The sequence below is a fragment of the Physella acuta genome, unplaced genomic scaffold (assembly GCF_028476545.2).
Source record: "Physella acuta isolate Inbredline_101_S28 unplaced genomic scaffold, ASM2847654v3 ptg001036l, whole genome shotgun sequence".
Taxonomy (NCBI): Eukaryota; Metazoa; Mollusca; class Gastropoda; family Physidae; genus Physella; species Physella acuta.
Window position 1 is genome coordinate 16076 of NW_026732553.1, and position 20030 is coordinate 36105.

General features: G+C 34.9%; 1 protein-coding gene and 1 long non-coding RNA gene across 3 annotated transcripts; both read right to left on the reverse strand.

Moving 5' to 3' along the window:
* Nucleotides 1-1421: 1421 nt before the first annotated feature.
* LOC131954870 (uncharacterized) lies at nt 1422-3027 on the reverse strand. Its single transcript, XR_009388808.1, has 2 exons — nt 1759-3027; nt 1422-1706 (listed from the first exon to the last, which is right to left on the reverse strand). It is a non-coding gene; the product is annotated as an uncharacterized LOC131954870 (long non-coding RNA).
* Nucleotides 3028-4811: 1784 nt separating this feature from the next.
* On the reverse strand, nt 4812-19639 carry LOC131954871 (uncharacterized). Of its 2 annotated transcripts, none has more exons than XM_059318690.1 (5): nt 19584-19639; nt 7107-8440; nt 6594-6747; nt 5878-6049; nt 4812-5073 (listed from the first exon to the last, which is right to left on the reverse strand). In XM_059318690.1, the coding sequence occupies exons 2-5, from the start codon at nt 8416-8418 to the stop codon at nt 5020-5022; spliced, it is 1692 nt and encodes a 563-aa protein (XP_059174673.1). In that variant the 5' UTR covers nt 8419-8440; nt 19584-19639; the 3' UTR covers nt 4812-5019. The 2 variants fall into 2 exon arrangements, with proteins under 2 accessions (XP_059174673.1, XP_059174671.1); XM_059318688.1 differs by having other exon boundaries at nt 5863-6049.
* Nucleotides 19640-20030: the final 391 nt, after the last annotated feature.

Here is a 20030-nt window from a genome sequence, read left to right on the forward strand (position 1 = left end):
CTGGCTTTTTGTGACGATGTGTGACGGAGGGGGGGGGGAGGTAAAAAGCGTCAAAAAAGCGTGTCATTTATGTGGATGACCCCTAATACTTTTAAGAAAAATATTCAGAAAGTGCAAATAAACTTATAAATTAATTAAATGTAATGTAAACATATTTTATTATATGAACGTAGGTAGTAGGCCTATATGCAGTGGCGTAGCGAGGTCGGGTGTCACCCGATGCGGCACTTAATGGTGTCCCCCCCCCCCCCAGAGGCGTAGCTACCCTTCCCAGGGACAAACTTTCAAATTTTCGATTTGCACCCCAGCCCTCGAACTTTTGATTTGCACCCCCCCCCCCTCAAGTTTTTCTCTATATATTTTGCTATTTTTTGCCTTGGTGTCACCCCCCTAAATGGTGTCACCCGGACCCGGTGCGGTCCGCACCCCCCGCCCCCCCCCCCTACCTCGCTACGCCTCTGCCTATATGTAAAGTAATATTTATAACATGTAAAAATATTTAGTAAGAAGTATGTACGTTTTAATACAAGCATTTAATAGAATTTAATAGAGTGTTCCAACCTTCTCGTTTTTATCGTGTTTTTTAAATACTAACTTTAGATTAGCGTGAAGTGGCACAAAGACATAGTTGATGTGACTTGCTGTCCTCAGCTCATCGCAACAATAGTTCAACCTCATGTACTGCCCACTTTAGTGACTTTTATCGCACTTATTATATAACAAAGCATAGAATCAAAACATAAAGCCAACATGGTACAAAGGCTGTCATTGACGCAAAACGTCAACATCGAATAATGACAGACAAGGCCAACTGAAGAGAAGCCGACTAAGAAAAGGCCTACAGCAAAAAGCATAATGCAAAACACAATGGTGTGCCTGAATTTCTTTTATAATTAATTTTTCTGTTTTCTTCCAGTTGATCTTTAAGCCTGTCTAGCCCTACTTCAGAGAGGGCTTAGATTGGACTGGACATGCAGTTGATAATATGAGAGGAGTCTGCTGTCTAGGTTCTCAAGTTTTTAAATTAGGGGTTCACTTTATGGACGGAGTTTTTTTCTTCTCAAATACAGTCGATAACCATCATGGCCAAATCGCATAGACTTGCAGTACTCCGGTTTCTAAGGGACACAATAAACAACCAACTTCCTTTCATCATGTAGATGTACATGGTCAACTTTCACGAAGTATTTCTTTTATCAAACCAGGATTAGTAAAAGGATTTTACATGATGGAGTTATTAGATCCTGCCAACTCACTGACACCATAATCCCCCAATCTTAATGCAGAAATGAAGTTGTATTTTATATACTGCCATTTGTTTTTCATTAAACTTAATTAAATTTTGTTAAGGGACAGTTTTTATTTTACATGACACCATGGAACGAATAATATTTATATATATACAATAAAAAACAAAGAAAAACTTTCTACTAAATAAACTTTTATTTCTGTAGCCCGTACTGCATTATCTTTACTTTTAAATCTGTTTGTTTCTGTAAGTCTCATTACAATTCCCCTATTATGCTATTAAAAATATCTGTATATAAATTATAGCTAAACAGTGTAGTCTACTAACCACCAACAATTTAACATGAATAATAAATAATTGCAACCTTAAAAATGCATGAATTTTAACAATTTGCATCCCTAAACTCGGCTAACAATGACATAACAAATACACACATTTTAACAATTGCAACCATAACCTAGGCAACAAAAACCTTTAAATACATACATTTTAACAATTGCAACCATAACCTAGGCAACAAAAACATTTAAATACATACATTTTAACAATTGCAACCCTTACTTAGGCTAACAAAAATAGGACAAATAGGTGAATTTTTACAACTGCAACCCTAACCTAGGCAACAAAAACCTTAAAAATGCATGAATTTTAACAATGGGAACCCTAAGCTTGAATAATACAAATATTTAAAATGCATTAAATATTAACCAAAAACAGACACATCAATTGGTTTCCAGCCCTTTCCAAATGACATCAATGTAAAAACATGCTTGCATAAAAAGGCACATTCCTGGATTAAAGATCTAAAAAAATATATTAAAATCCCGGATGAAACCTCTATGTCTATAGTCTATAGGCTGACACTAACAGATGACAAGACACCTTTACTCTATGATCTTCCTCAGATTGCAACACATCAAACTCTTGGGATAACTTCAATAAAAAAAACTGTAACTGTCAACTGTTCTTAATTTGAGCATCTTGTGACCTTTAAAATAATTCATTAGACACACATACATAAGAATAAAAGGTTATAAAATCCAATCTGGATAAGGCATATTTGCTAAATGCTATTAATGACGGTGAAAATTAATTTTAAACTGATACTGAATAGCCATTTATTTCGTAATAATGATAGGTGTTAATACTGGGATAACATATATTCAGTATCGAGCCTGAAAATATTCGATACTTAAACAATTTGAAGAGATAAGTTTTTCAGAAGATTTAGTTTAACTTAACTAATCTGAAAACTTGTATCAAGTTCATGAAAAGAGAACAATTCAAATTTCCAATTAAAATCATTCATACATTGCACTCAGCTAAAACAAAAGGCCATCTTTCAACACACTCGGTCGTTGTGTTTCCTCCAGTACAAGCTCCACCTGTGGTTTTTCTTTTTCTTGTGAGCAACATTTTATACTAATGACAGGTTAGGAATTCTTACCCTGAGGTGAGAAAGCCTTTATATGACCTTAAATAAAAAGATGAGGTAAGAATATCTATTCCTGTCCCTATATTCCCTTAACAAAAAGATGGAGTTAGCAAGACTTGCATGACCCTAATAAGACCAGATCTCCATGTCCTGGGCTTGTTCATTCCCTTCCAGGTTTTCTGTGAGTCATTATGATGAGCATACAAACAAGGCAACACTCTATTTACTTGCTCATTAAAAAAAGCAACTATCAAAATTACTAAATCACCTGTACCATGTCACTATGATGAGCATAGAAACAAGGCAATGCTGTCTGTACTTGCTCATTAAAAAAAGCAACTATCAAAATTACTAAATCACCTGTACCATGTCACTATGATGAGCATAGAAACAAGGCAATGCTGTCTGTACTTGCTCATTAAAAAAAGCAACTATCAAAATTACTAAATCACCTGTACCATGTCACTATGATGAGCATAGAAACAAGGCAATGCTGTCTGTACTTGCTCATTAAAAAAAGCAACTATCAAAATTCCTAAATCACCTGTACCATGTCACTATGATGAGCATAGAAACAAGGCAATGCTGTCTGTACTTGCTCATTAAAAAAAGCAACTATCAAAATTACTAAATCACCTGTACCATGTCACTATGATGAGCATAGAAACAAGGCAATGCTGTCTGTACTTGCTCATTAAAAAAAAGCAACTATCAAAATTACTAAATCACCTGTACCATTACAACAAGCCCAGGCCAAGAAAAATCCTATAATAAAATAAAATAAAGTTTACTTTTAAGCATACAGGTCAGCATAAAGAAACATCATAAAAGTTTTTAAGGGAAAAAACAGCAAACTTCAAAATCGTCTTCAACATATTTAAATTAAACCATACTCAATTCAGCAAAGAAAGCAAAAAAAGACATTAAGTTTATAAAGTTTTGAAACTATGATAAGCTGTTGCAAAAATGTGTATAAAAGTTTTAAATGATATGTATCAGCAATGAAATATTAAATGATTACCAAAGCCTTTAAAAACATTCAGTTGTAAAATAAAGGTAAAAAAAAGCTTTGTTGGTAAAAAGTAAACAATCCTTAAAAAGCTCCAATTATAATTGTATAAAAATATTCTCCTGAATAGTGTGGGTCAACTACAAGATGTTAATAAAGTTAACACTCCAATGAGAATGAATAAACTCTTCACAATGACATTATTGAAATGTTACAATATCCAAACATTGATATGCAAAATAAATATGTTAACAAGCTTATGACTAGAGTAATGGGTGATCTCTCTCTTATATACAGAATGATTGCACAGTGAACATAAATAAATGGACGGCCATTTAAAAGAAAAATATTTTGGCTTTCATTTAGAGATTATAGTTTTTAATTTAACATTTTTTTTTAATTTAACAGTTTTGAAAAAAATAAATACAACATTTTCACAATATTTAAAATGACTGAAGTCTCTCTACGTCAAATTTTTTAAAACGTGAAATGCTTAGAGATCCTAGGGAACATCTTGTAACTCAACAGATTTTTTAATAGGCAGTCTTGTGCATTTAAATTGCATTTGAATACTCAGATAATGCACTTGCAGTAGATAATGTATTCGTTAAATGAACATAAAACCTTCATTATTAATTAAAAATATTGCAAACAAGGGTCACTCAATAACTTACTTCACTAAGTTGGCAAAACTAATAGAAACATATTATTTCAAGTATATAAGTACTTTAATATTTTAAACTTAAGAAATGAATAATTTTAATAGCAAAAAAAAAAAAGACATTTTTTTGGTAGAAAAAGCCCGGATTGGTCACGTTTGTAAACATGCTTTAAAAATGTGATTGTTTCATTGGTCCCGTACTGCATTAAAAATAGTGCAATATTTAAAAAAAATAAAAAATTAAGCCAGCTTTTGGTAACGGTAGTTTTTTTTTAAAAACATTTCTGAGTTTAGTGACACAAGTAAAACTTATTAGTAAAATATATCATATCATTCACATGAAATTATTCAAATAAATTAATGATTATATGCTACAAAAACAAATTAATTTAAATTATGTGAGTTGAGGAGGTCATCGGTCAGCTGTAACCAGTCTTAAGTATGTTTGAACAAAAAAAAATTATGATATGTCTGATATGTCAAATAGAGCCAATCTGTATAGAACAAAAGTTCTTTGTTTTGTTCTAGGTCTTTACATTCTGTACATATGATGTATTTTAAAAACTAGACTTGAAATAATTTAAAACTTTGGTTTTGAAGAATAATTATAATAATAGAAAAAAAAATAAGGAGGTGAGACGTCTCATTTTGGTCACATTTCTATTTTAAAGTTCCGGAACTTCTTCTGTGTTGGAAGACAGGTACACTCCATCAGCTCCCTGGAAATAAAAATAGTTGGACATGTAAATAATACTTTTAGTCACTCATTAAACTTAGACAATTTAATAGTAATAAATGTATTGCCATGGAAGATAGTGGGACATTAATTATGGGTGAAATTCCCTGTCAGCTGTACAGCTGTGTAGCTTACAGTGCAATCACATTTTGTAAAACACATGTAACCTTGTAACAAAACACATATTGCACACAAGCTTTTGCTCTTTACATAAATATATTTTTATTTATGTAAATCAGTGTTTTTGTTGGGAAGATAGGTAGTAAAAATAGATGTATTAAAAATACTGCATGACAACCTGAACACATTTTACATTTTGCTTACTTAGACAATAAAAATGGCACACACCTGCCAATTTTATCAAGACTGTATGAAAAAGCAAGAATAAAAAAGGCAGTATATGAAATTTTGCTCACACTCCACACCTACCTCTTTACCCACACAAGTAACACAAGAAAATAAAAGGAAGCATACATACTTTTGCTAACACCCGCAATAAACCAAATGATAATAAATTAAAGAAAAAAGGCAGCATATCCGTAATTTTCCTTACATGCCTACCAATTTACCTAAACAGAAGTAAAGAACGAAAAAAAAGGCAGCATGCATAATTTTGTAATTTTGCTAACATGCCTGCCAATTTATCTATCCACAAACTAGTTAAGAAAAAAAAAGGCAGCATACGTAATTTTGCTTACATGCATGCCAATTTAATTATACACAAACAAGTAAAGAAAAAAAAAAGGCAGCATGCGTAATTTTGCTCACACACCTGCCGTTCACACACCTCTTGAATAAGTGAAGACAGACAGAGCAACTGTTGCTTGAGTGTGGTTAGATCTGACTGCATTTGGTAATAGGTTTCTGTAGGTATAACAATACACTCAACACCATCCACCATCATTTTACGTGCAGAGGATAGAGGGGAGACCAAATCTTCAGTGCTTTCCACCAAATGTCTGTTGATATAATACACACAATGAATTTTTAAAAATAGAGAATGTGGTGTTACGAATCTCTATGGTAACAAAGTTTAATAGTGATAGCTAAGTTTACAAATATAATATTTTTGGTTCAATAATGTTTTAAATAACTTTTATACGTATTAATTTAACTTTTGCCAAGAAATTTTTAATATTTATAAATTATATTTGCTAATTAAGGCAGATATAATTAAACACTATAAGGTGTTTTTTTAAGTATATTTAAGCCAAGAGTAATTTTTATTGAAACCAAAGCTTGCATATAATATGAAGACCTATTTATACTTGGGATTTTAAAAAGTACTAATTGATTATTAAAATAAACATGGCTGGGTAATTTTTAGATCAGTAGAATACCTAACTCTGCTGGGTAATTTTGAGACTGCCAATAAATTGTGGTACTAGTAGAATACCTAATGCTGCTAAGCTATTTTGAGACTGCTTTACTGCTAATAATTAAGGGAACTAGTACTAGTAGATTACCTAATACTACCAATAGTTTGTAGAACAAACTGAATACCTAATACTGCTGTAGGAGAGGGATGTGGCCCTACTCAAGCTGTCCAGGTCTAGGCTTGCCATGTCCTCCTCTGTCCCACAGTCTAAGGCCTCACTGCTGGAGTCACTGAGCAACACACCACGACTGCTTAAAGACGCGGTGCGCTTGTGGGAGTCTAGTCAACACCAGAGAGGTAACACAATTAGATACATTGCACCAGTTAACCACAAAGCAATAACTCAAAGCTGTTTAGCAAATATAAAATTAGCTATCTCTAGATGACTATTATACATTTGTAAATATTAAGCTACATTATAATCATATATTAAATGAAGCTATATTTAAGTCATAGGTTTAGTTGAACCTATATTTAAATTATATATATCTTACCAGCTGAAGCTACATTGCATTTATACATTTAATTAAACTTGATAGATGATACAAAGCTTTTCTATAATTTTCACTGTTATTGCAGGGCAAATATTTAATTTATAATAACAAAAATCTACAGAAACTAGAACAAACATCACTTACTTTTTTTAGGCTTTTGAACAAGTAACGGCTCAGATGTTGACGTGTTACTGTATGTGAAAACACCAGATGATTCCTCAGACATGACAGACTCACTGTGGACAGTTCCTGAGATCGTTGCATACAGTTTAGACTCATCTAATTCCCCAGTCGCGTGGGTGGCAAAAGAGACATTTTTAGGCAAGCTGGCTGTCTTTTTGCTTGCTGCATTAGACTTGTCAGAAGAATGAGAACACAACTGCTCACTTGTAGGGGATTCATGCTCACACGGGTTATCGCACACATTTTGAGAACCACTGTCAACCCCATTTTCATAACAATGAGCCTGTTCAAACGACTCAGTGTTGTTTGTGTTCTCACTTAAGTGCTGCCCTGATGTACAACAGTACTCGTTCGAGTAGAAGTCACACCTACAGATAGAGTCTGTGATGTCTAGTATCTCACTCAACAGACTTCGTCTCTTGCCAGATTTGCTGGAAGGCGAAGAATTTAAATTGTTCTCCATGGAGTCAAACTGTGCAAGCGGGGCTTTGACGTATTTCTTATTGTTGATAGAAATGTCTGAGACGTCAAGCTTGTAGCCCTCGGAGAGCGAGAGTAATGTTAATGCCATTTCTAGACTGTCAGTGGACCTTATGGAGATTCTCAGGTTTTTATCTTTACGACCACCGTTTGCTTTTTTGAGACTCGACTTGAGTTGGAGGTCATCGGACACGACATTGTCTTCAGATTTATTACAAACCTGACCGTTTGATGTGTCAGTCGTATGAGATGGGGATTGTTTTCTCGGGGAGTGGTTGCCGTGGGTTTGGCAGTTGGGGTTGACGCCTGGCTTGCCCGCCTGCCTGGGTCCACACAGACAGTATGTGTCGGCCAAGAGGGCAGTGAAAGCGCAATCGTCCAGCTTGAAGTTCCCACACCTGCTGCAAGACCCGCGGCTGAGGCGCTCCAGCCTTTTGGCCAGCTGGCTTTGTTTACTCACTGAATCTGTCGTGGTTACAGCATCATCAGCGGCTGTGCCAATACTCTCTATCCCACTATCAGACGGCGCGACCCCTCGGTCAATACGTTTCTCATCTGTCTGTTCTGGAAGAAGTTCAGGTGTGGAGGACCTGGAATCCTCCCCCAGGGAGCTGTCAATCTTAGAAACAGCTGTACCTGTTTCGGCAGGGGCGTCCTCTGATGTTTTATCCCCCTCACACAAGGGCACACTTTCTGCTGTCAGTGCGTCGGTGTCACACTTCTTCCTTTTCAGCTCTCTCTTTGATTGTGGTGGTTTGCTTTCAGATGCATCTTTTGAGTAGCACGTCCCCATGGCAAACCAGAGTCAATTCAGCCTGAAGCAAAGAAATATTTTGTTATGTAGGCCAGCATGTTGTTTATAAAGTTATAGACATATTATGCATTGTAAAGTGATAAATGTTTCATTGTTAAATAGAAAAGAGGTGAAACACCAAGATAATTTCTCACATCAACCTACTTTTAAAAATGAAAGTCATGGTAATGATATGCATAAAAAAGACACAAAGCCATGTTTTCCTTTTTTTTTTTTACAAATTTTTGTGGTCATACTGTGGTCATTTGGAAAAAAATTACTTTAATAAGCTTTACTTTGCTAAATCTGCTAAATATTTATATATAACAGCAATGGGTGATCAGTGCTTGTTGTATGCCTACCATTAGTTGTTTATTTGTCTAATACTGGGTGTATTGGAGCAGAAGATAATGGAAGAATTTCCTGTTAACATAATGCCAGCAAAATATTTATTGCATTAAACGAATATTATATACTCTTTAGTTACTAAATAGTTTCCACCAATAGAATAAAACAAAAAAAAAGCATGTATTATAAGTAATAACTTGGAGTAGGTGACAACCAACAACTTAACTGTTTCCCTAAAACCCACTATTTGTTTAGATGGGATGAAGCTAAGTGAATGAAACTTTTGTGTGATATGGTGGAACTTATGTCAACAAAAAGGGAAAAAAATAATCACTGTTTTACAAAGGAATGTGGGTTCAAAATAATAGCTATTTAGTAATATGCGCATTTAATAATCAAGCAATTTTCAGGCTAGTAATTTATTTTGATAATAAAACTTGGTATCACATTATAGGCAAACAACTGCAGGAATTAACTGTTGAAAATTATGACACCTTATTTAATAACATAAAATAATTTTATTCCAATTTTACAGCAGAAAGTACCATAATCTGATACATTAAATCTACAATTAATCAGGAAAAACAAAACCTACACATCTTACATTTTTAAAAACATTTTTTATTACTACTACTAAGTTAATAACCATTGTTCAATAACAAAAATCGTTTTCATGTTTTACTAAAAGCTATTAAGTCATCAAAATACACAGCACATAATTTAAAAACAATAAAACATGTTCTACCTTAACCAAGAAATAAGAATGAAAAGTTACGGAAAACCAACATTTTTCTTTTGCCCAGATTAACCGCCTTAGCAGCAAGGCAAAAAGAAAAACAAGTTACCTGGTTTTTTCTGAAAGGTTTGGTGATAAGACCAAAAGGTAAATGGAGCTTTTGTTACAAGTGACCTTAAGACAGTGGTCTAAAAGTCACACAGGCACAGAGCTGAGGGGAGGTAATGAGCACCATTCTGTGAGCTTATCACTGAGCTCTTTCAGTTTAACATTTTCAGGACAATTACCTCAACACTGCCAATGACACAACCAAACATTTAGCATACAACTGTTTTTTTTTAAACCAATGACCCAAAAAAAAAAAACTCTTTAACCCACTAGTAAGTTAGTTTTAAGTCAGAAAACAATTGGTTGGAGACTTTGATCTATTGAATCTCAATCCATAGAGTAAATCAACACTTGCGAACAACTTTGACCCTAAACAAATCAAAAACCTTTGTTTTTTTATGGTTTGAAAAAAAAAGCACTTGTATATGCCATCTTGTATTCAAATACATGATTTTATTTTAGTCCTTGAGATCCATGAATGTTAGTGATTGATCTCATTGCACATAGCTTTCGTGGATTGCTTTCAGCTCATTAATAACATGCTTTTTTGCACCACAGTAACTAGACTGCAAGTTATATTTTCTGTAAATTTACCCTAGATCTTGTCTGATAGGCTACATTAATTGTCAATTCTGTCGTCAATCTTTTACATTGCCGAGGCTCATTAAAAATGTCATCAAAGTGTTATTCTTCTCAAGTTGTGTTTTACCCTGCACCAAAATGAGACATTTTTTCCACGAATTTGGAGGCTAGACTGGTACACACGACTTTGGAGCTGGTTTATCAAAGTAAAAAGAAGCACACATCTTCTTAAAAGTAAATGTTCTAAGAATAACACAAAAAACCAACATACCTACACTGTCACAGGTCCCTATACTGGTTCACTCTCACATTCTACTGACACAGTTCTTTCATCAAACACGTCTTAGATTTATGGACAACACCACCACAGCCTAGGCTAACGCCCTGTGTTTGTCTTCTGTCGACATTCTTCATCCCATATCACAGCTGTCATCAAACGATCTCTGAATTCAATCGTTCTCTACCCCTCTCTCTCTGGCATTCTGCATGCATTTCACAAGTACTGTATTTGACCTTCATACTTAGAGGATATTATTAAAATATACATTATTCTTTTTTTTAAAAACAAAAACCACTTAGTAGATTTCTCCGTCAAGCTGTTTCTCTGTTTTGGCATAATGAGACCATGTTATGAGCTGGTGCTGATGGGGCCATATGTGCTGATGCTGGTGAGGCCATGACATGTGCTGCTGCTGGTGAGGCCATGACATGTGCTGATGAGGCCATGACATGGGCTGGTGCTGATGAGGCCATGACATGTGCTGGTGCTAATGAGGCCATGACATGTGCTGATGAGGCCATGACATGAGCTGGTGCTAATGAGACCATGACAAGCGCTGATGGGGCCATGACAAAACATGTGCTGGTGCTAATGAGCCCTTTTAACTATGTCATTATTTGGGTTAGATAAATTTCCTTCAATATAATTGTTTTAACTGCCTCTTATAAACTGAAGGAATACTTTGCACTACAATCAAAATGTTTTTTTTTCTAAAATATTGTTATGCCAGGATCTAAATTGCTTATTAGTGATTGTAAAACAGGTCCATTTTCTTGTTTAATAGACTCGCCAGAACATTTTACTTCAAAGCAATAATTTTTAAAGGGCTCGAAATAAAACATTCAAATTCAGATTGGCAGCTTTGAATAATGCAAACTAGTCTTAAATGTTTTGATTTAAATCAAATTTTGTCATCCAGGGCCAGTTATTGATTATCCAATTAAAGCAAGAGTTGTAAGTTGTGCAATAACATTTAGTTCTTCAAGATAACTTTTGATATTTCACTTTAAAATTTGAAGATTGATTTTTGGATACATATGGTAGAAGATTATGTCTACAAAAAACTATAATGCCAGATAAATGGAGCATTCTCTTTCCAAGATGTCATAAACATTCCAATAGGAATATCTACACTTTTTACAACATAATTAAAACTTGGTGTTCTCCGGTCATCATGATAATGTACTTTGGAAATATCCATCAAACAGTGAATAGCTTTTGGGCCTACAGATGCAGTTGAAGTGGTGCCTGATGTTTTTTCATGATCTAAAAGTTATTTTCTTGCCGTTGATGCAAAGCCATCAAGAGTATTCACATGGCATTTCAGGTATAAAATTTGAGTATCCAATAAAATATTTAACTGCTATATAACTCAGTGGTTAACTGGAGCTAGAAGAAATTTTTTTGAATCATTGATTGTCAACATTGGCGTATGGAATTTTTCTCTCGACTAGCATATAAAGACACTGTTGAGATAGAAAAATATGATGTGAGTAACCACAGGCCTTAACACCAAGCCTTTCTCTGACATCCAAAATTAGGGGTTTGTTTGGAGATCTTGATTTCATCCCACAACAAGGTAACATTTTTATTCAACATCATAGCTTCTCCTATATGGAGATCAGCTAAAATGCCCAGCTCTAAAAACATCTGTGCCACAGTGGTTTGGTGTATGGTACAGATGAAATTTTTTTTACCAGTGATTGTTTCCATAAAACATTCTAGAAGGTTACCAACATATGCATCAGACACATTACACAGCAGTGACTTGTACAATACAGGCCTGGGTCAAACTGCCCATTTTTGTAACTACATGTTCTTTACTTTTAATCTTCTTAAAGCAGCTAGAAAAATCATCTATTATCTATGACTTGATTTAGAGATATAATGTTGTTGCAGCTATTTGCAGAATAGTGGGAATCAACCACTTTCAGTGCCCATAACACACAGCAGTGATGGTGTCGTCATTGGTGATGTGCTTCTTGATTGAATTTGAAGCTTGGACAGGTCTGGACAGTACAGATTCATTCTCATTGACAGATTCTGGCACCAAAGACTATAAAGTGGAAGGAGATGGAGCATCCCTCTTTCTAACTGCAGAAAATGAAGCTATAGAGAGGCAACCTGATGAAGTAGCACGCTGAGAATGCTTCTCCGATTTTGCATGCGACTTTATAGCCACTCCTCCCATATTAGTGATGTCAATGGACTTCTTGCAAAGTTTGCAATAGCCCTTCTTATCAGAGTCTTGCTGAAGCCACGATTTGTAGTTGATATTATCAAGCCACACAGTGTTGAATGAGCAAGTGTACTTCGGCATTTTTCAGTCGAAACGATGTAGATCATAAGATCTAGTCTAAATTAAATCTAGATTTAAGTAACACAAGAAAAAATGAATCCAAAAACAGAAAAAATCACGAAGTAGAAAAGATGATGTACCCCGAACGTTGAAAAAAATATTCAAAAGAACGATAGATCAAATTCGACGCATACCTATATATAATATATTGATAAATTTATGGAAGCCCGGTATGCATAGACGCAGAAATGTAGATATACGTATCGATTCCACTTGCCCATCCTAAAATTACTATTCATTGATTGGCGGAACAAAATCAAATAATTTTGGTTGGGTTTTGCCGGGCTATTGAAATTTCATGAGAATTTTTAAAATTTCATGAGAATTCCAGGAGGTTTTTATATTTTTTTTACATTTCATGAGAATTCCTCCTTGAATTTCAGGAGGCCGCACGAACCCTGACTGAGGTCTAGCTTTTTTAAAACAGATACAAAGCATAAAGGCCCCTCACTGAATATTGTCTTTGGGCATCGAATCCATATCAAATGGTTTAAGCTCTCATTGGTGTTTTGTGTACCACCATGGATAAGTCTTTTTTATAAGCTGTCATCAGTCATCCACCGGTAGATCGGAAACATTTTGTGGGCCACAGACAAAGATAAGAAGGTAGATTGACTGTGCCCTGAATGGCTAGGTGGAGACTCTCCTTTTGCCAGTGCTTTTTGAAAAATGGTGTCTGGGCTCTTTGTCAGTTGACATGGAGTGGTATAGTGTACTCCATACACCTTTTTTATCATTGCTGTATCAGGAAAATTGGATAAAATTGCCCCTCTATAAAAATGTTGTAACTTGTCACACTTGGCTTCAGTTAGTCTGCCAACACCTTTGCCACCAAGCCTTTCATTTTTGGTTAGTTTTCTAAGAGCTGTGCCCATTCTTTTATGGGCATGATTAACGCAATCAAGCTTTGTCACTTCATAGCCAAGGTATGGATCTAATTCACATATGGCTATGTGAAAGCAGATGAGTCACCATCACACAACATTTCTAAGTACCTCAAGCTTAACCTTTCTTCAGACCTGCCCCATCATTGTCACTGCTGCAGCTGCCTCCATGGAGTTGCTGGAACCATTGTGGTTTTTTCAGCAGTCAGTTTGGTGTGATTCCTCCCAAGCTTCTCGTTCATCATCTGACATTGTTTTTTCTCTGCATTTTACTTAGCACGTGACTATCAAGTACAAGCCCAGTAAGTATGTCGATGATTGTACCAATGCCATACAGGGAGGTGAAGCCTCTTTTGTGCCATGTCCCATCATAGGACACACTGATGTTTATAATGGGTTCTTCTCCGGCATCGATGGCAGCATCATCTTTCTTTGTGTTAGCTTGTCGCACAACAGCTGCAGCTTGCTTCAATGTTTCATCACCACATTCAATTTCAGCATCTGAAAAAATGAGAGATAGGCTTACATATAAATAAATAAATAAATAAACACACACATATATATATATATAGACATATATATACATATACACAAAAATATTTACTACATGCATTAACATAATGTTGTACTACATCAGCAATTTACTTATAAAGAAGATCATAAAATATTAAGTTTGAGTAAAATGTCAATGAACAGACTAGAAGCTAATTAACAATTAGTATGTATATATATTTAGGCTATATCTAGATAGATCTAGCACTAATTTATAAACTCTACTTTTGGAAAGTGGCTGGATCTAGAAATCTAGATTGGTTGACACATTTACTTTTAACAAAAATTGAATATACTATAGACTAGATCTAGTATAGTATAGATCTATAGTAATTAGTAATAGATTCTAAATCTAGTTTACACACATTACTGTGTAATAATATTCATTATTCAACCTTAGTTTAATTATAGTTCAGCTATAGTTAGATATAGATTAGATATTAATAGAATAGTTACAATACATTTACTAAAACAAAATCAAACTGTCCTACCTGTAACTGTCTTGTCATGTTTTTGATATGTTGCTAAGCTCATGCCTGGAATACCCATCACCATACAAAGTGTCTGCAGCGTAGCTTGGCGTCCACCACATTCATGACTGAAAAGTGTCATTCTTCTGTTGACCTCATACACAGACTTGCTAGTGTTGACTTTGGGTGAGGAATGCGCTGAATTAGTGTATGTGCACAGCGTGCAATGTATACTCATGATGGAGCAGAAACCAGCACTATCGCAACTTCAACTGTAAAGCCTGGCTGCATAAATAGTGGGCACAGATGACCTTTTCCATTTGAATCAAATGTAGTAAAATCCGTTTGATTCATGATTGCTTGTATTTATGTCACATTTGTTTGCAGATACATTCATCAAATCGATTTTCTTCCTCGATGCACTAATACTACTAGTACTTGCGATCGACAAATCTAGGTTATGGGGTCGAAGGTCAATGGTCGTTTATTTATTTCTCGCAGCAGCAGAACATTATTTTCTGCATGGATTTTTTGGTCAAGGCATTTTTTAAAGTAGATAATCAGAAAAGAATGTTTAAAGCAGATTTAATTTCAATTAATTAACCAATATAGGCCGGAATGTTCATTTTATTCACCACTCCTGTTTGTAGGTCAAGATGGCGAAACCAAATCCACATGACCACTCAATAGCCAATCGTTGCTATTTTTGCTTTTCAATAGAATTTCACGATTGGCCTATTTTATCAATTAATTTCTTCCCAGTCAAACTTTTTACGATTATACTACTCATGCCCACATATGGAGTTTGATGTCAAATTTTACTGTGTAATAAACAAGGCCTACCCCACCAATTTTTGGAACAAAGAAAAAGTTATCTTCACCAGTGTGTACACTAGTGTCTGTCCGACAGACTGATGTATGGTGTCTGGCGCCTCGCGAGCAATAAAAAACGTAAGGCATGCTTGACGATGGTGTCAGCATAAATGTGTGAAAAATGGATGGGGGGTACCATTGTTTCACATCGTAATAAAGGGATAAGTGTTAACTTCTAGAAGCCTGAAGCTTTTGAAAATAGATAGCCAAATGGTGTTTCCAGCCAATAAAGAAAAAAAGTGTTGGAGGATAAAAAGTAATTTTTATCGAAAACATGGGTATCTTGTATCCTTAATTACTGGCCTATACTATAGGGCACTAGTTATTAATAAATTAAGACATTGCTTTTGGCTATTATTCAGCTATCTATTATATTTGTAACAAAACTTGCGTAAAAGGCATAAAGCCATATATAATTAATGAGTCACCTTTCTTTCACATTATTAGCTTCGGACAATTTTACTAACTAAAACGATAGTTTTTCTACATCAAATAGTTATGAAATGAGATCCAATTGAAATTGGGACTTCCGATTTTGGATAATTTTAGATACCGATGTCCGATAATTGACTCTTCCATAAAATAGGTGTGTTGGGTTGTTAGTAGAATTTTAATCTCCACTAATTTTATGGTTAGAAATTAGGGTTAGGCTCATGGTAGGACCAGGGTTTGGGTTAGGGCTTAGGGACAGAGTTAGCATTGACAGTAGCCAGCCATGTGTGTATTTAGTTAACTACCAGTAAGTAACCTAACAGTACACCCCTTTTAAAGGCTTTTTTAAAGAAGATTTCATTATCGGACACCGGTATAAAAATTCCCCCCCCCCCCCTAGATTTTTTTGCTATATGTGTTCGCAGATCTAAGTTACTCTAGATGACTGATGAGTGAATCACTGAAGTTCACTGAACTGAACAACTCAAGTTGACTTTTTTTTGTTGTGATTTTGTCACTTTTTGTGACATGGTGAGGCTGCTGGTGAAGCAGGTTTATCACTAAATTCTAGTATTTCTCTCTAACTTGGAGGCGTGGTGGGTTGCTAACAACAATATGGCGTCCGAACCGGACGCTTGACTTCCGACGATTTTTCGGCCAAATTCCAGAGACCTTCTACTAATTAGTTTTTAAAATGTTTACCACGCGCAAAATGGCGGGACTTTCACGTTATAACAACAAGCTATAGGTGGCAGGGCTATATATGCCAGAAAAGCATTTTAAAATTTGCGTTGGAGAATGAAGGCTAAATTTAAAAGTTGGTTTCATCAAAAATACTAGAACTTTTTAAATATCGATTTCCATATTACAAAATTGATTTCCATAGTAAAGCATTATTAGTTTTATCAGTCTATGAAAAAATAAATCAAATATCGTCAACCGTTTTTTTATAAGACCAGCCGCAAAAATGACAACCACAATTTTTTTTGAAAAAAAAAACCACATGACCACTATTTGGAGATCACTAGTGAGGAACTCTTGTGCATGGCCACTTAAAAAGTCTAACCTGATTTGTGGTTTTCTTTACCTTCAAGGGTTAGAAGAGTTGTCATGGAGAGATGTGTTGGACATGGCAGTGATTGACAATAAATATTAAATTAAGTAATTTAGTTTAAAAAGAACTAAAAACTCCAAAGTTAGTGCCTAATAGATTAAATATGGATGTCTATTTGAGTATTATTCAGTGGTCATGTTTAAATTGATAATTATTTTATTAATTGCGTAAATTCTAGAGGAGCTTACACTTTTCGGACACACATAGCGAAAAAACGCAATGTAAAAATTCCATGCGGTCTCATTCAGTAACCGCTTAACATAGAAAACAAAAAAAAGTATCATATCTATCCGCAACCATTCTACTTTAATAATGTGTGTGTCATTTTGTATTCATACGCATAGAACTTAAGCTATTCTTGTTATAGTGACTGGGGGGTCTTAACGTGTGTTCGAACACATGTAATACAGTTTTACGTGTGTTCGGACACCTTTACCCGTCATCGGACATAGCACTTTTTGTTCATTTAGAATAATTTAAAGTCAATTTAATGAATAAAAACATATATTATATGCATTTATATTGTGTTATTGATTGTTTGTGAGGTAATTTTAATAGTATAAAACCTTTTTCCCACACTCCCAAAGTTCATCCCATTCAGCCATTGCGGCTCGCGCAGTACGCTGCTAAGCCAGCCAGGTCACATGATTCCCCCTCCTCTTTCGCATTCCACTGCCTTCTTGACCTTATTTTGACCCTTTCCCTTCAATAACCAGCCCCTTTTATGCTCTAAATTCTTATTTAATAATATTTTTGTGTTGCTGTCCGATCCCATGTAAGGCCAAATAAGTTAGCGAACACCCCTTTTTTATTGTTCAAGCACGAAAAAACCCATTAACCTTGACATTTACGATGTTCCATACATATATAGAAGCTATTTATAGTGTAACCTTTTAGCTAAGCATTGATTGGTTCAAGTTTTGCCCCTAAGTCCAACCCTAGGTCACTTCATCCGGCTGGTGTAAAAATAGAAATGTGCGTACCATGCAACGTTAAAAAATTTCTAAAAATAATTCTTGAGAAAGGAAACGGAAGTACTTGACACGGAAGTGTTCATAAATGAACAGTTTACGTGCAGGCGCCGTGGTTTCGCGTGAGACATGCTAATTAAAGTTTCTATGAGCCAAAAACCGACGAAGTGTTCGGTCCTACGTAATTTTTGGTGTGTGTCCGAAAAGTGTAAACTCCTCTAGAGTAAAGTTCCACCTGTGGTCACACATAGCGAAAAATTCAGAACTCCCGATTTTCATCGGGCGCTATTTTATAACCGTTTCACACAGAAACAAACCAAAAGTACTTTATTACTCCACTGCCATTCTACTCTAATATGCATGAGTTATTTTGTATTCATACGCATAGTATTTGAGATATTCATGTTTTAGTGACGAACCTCCTTGTGATCTACTTTTCCCCCCTTTTTTTTTGCCTGTGGTCACCTGTCCCTGCTTGTGATCACTAGCGTATTTTTACATTTTGATCCAATTTTAATAATTGAAATAAACATTTTACCCATTTAAACATGTTGATGATTGTATAATTAATTAATAGATTTGCAAAACCAAATAATAACACGTTAATTAAATTTATTAACTACAAATTACGGATGACCCAGTGATGACTCAAGGGACACAACCATAATAATCATATCAAAGGGACGTAACAATCACTAACAAGACAAAACGTAACATTTGCTTCGATTGGATTGTATGTAGAGACACAAACTAGTTTTAGAAGAAGTAGATGATTGAAATAATTTAAAACAACAGAAAAAATTAGAAATTATACAGGTTCTAGACTTAGCTTGAAATATAGAGCATCTAGATCTAGGCTAGTCTAGCTCAAGTCGTTGGTGACCACAGCGAGGGTAAAACACAAAAATCGTTACCCCAGCTGTGGTCACCCCCATTTCACCACTAAGATTCTTTTAATAGCCTTAACTACAGTATTTTCAGTGTCCCGCACATACATAGAAGCTATTTATAGTTAACCTAGTTATAAAAAGCTTTAATTGGTTGGTTTTATTCATCTCATCCGGGACCTAGTGCTTTTCATACGGGGGAACTAGAGTCGCCTACGACGTCATACCTCGAAACTTGAAAATTTAAAAACTCATCTTTCAGAAGGAGGGAAACAAAAGAATTTGACCTGGATATATTTAGAAATGGACATGTTTACAGCAGATATTGGTAGTTTCGTATAAAACATCCAAACAAATATTATATGAAGCCATAAACAGGAATGTGACCACACCGTGGTTTTGACCACACGAGGAACTTTACTCTAGATTTAGTGAGAAAAACTACTAAATTCTGGTTTTCAGCTTGGATATTTATTAATTAATGTTATGAGTTTTTATGAGTACATAGATTATATCTATAAACTTAGAAAATGAAAACATTTTAATACGATCTAGATCTATTAACTTACAAAAGTTTAAGAATATCGAATTGTTTGTTTTCTTCATCACAGCTAGAGCAAACAATAAATAATAATACCGGAAGTTTAAATAGTACATCCGAGTTCAATCTTTTCAACAGGAGTTTAGACAAATTGTAGATTATCTTTTTTATGAAAAATAAATATAGGTTAGGCCTAGAATATAGGTATTTTTAGCGCAATTTCCATTCTGGAGAATTGCGTTTATTAACCCGTCATTTCTGGATGTATGAATGTATGAATGGATGAATGGATGGATGGATGGATGGATGTGTGTCCGCAGCTTTAAGTCGTATCTCCTCCTCAACGAAGCAATATCGATGACTAGTTCCAAAAGCAATTATGTTAAGCAAGTTACGAGGATGAACATAGGTTATAAAAATTCCGGGTTTCTTTCATGGATTTCCTGGAAAAGCCAAAAAAACCTCGAAAAAAAGC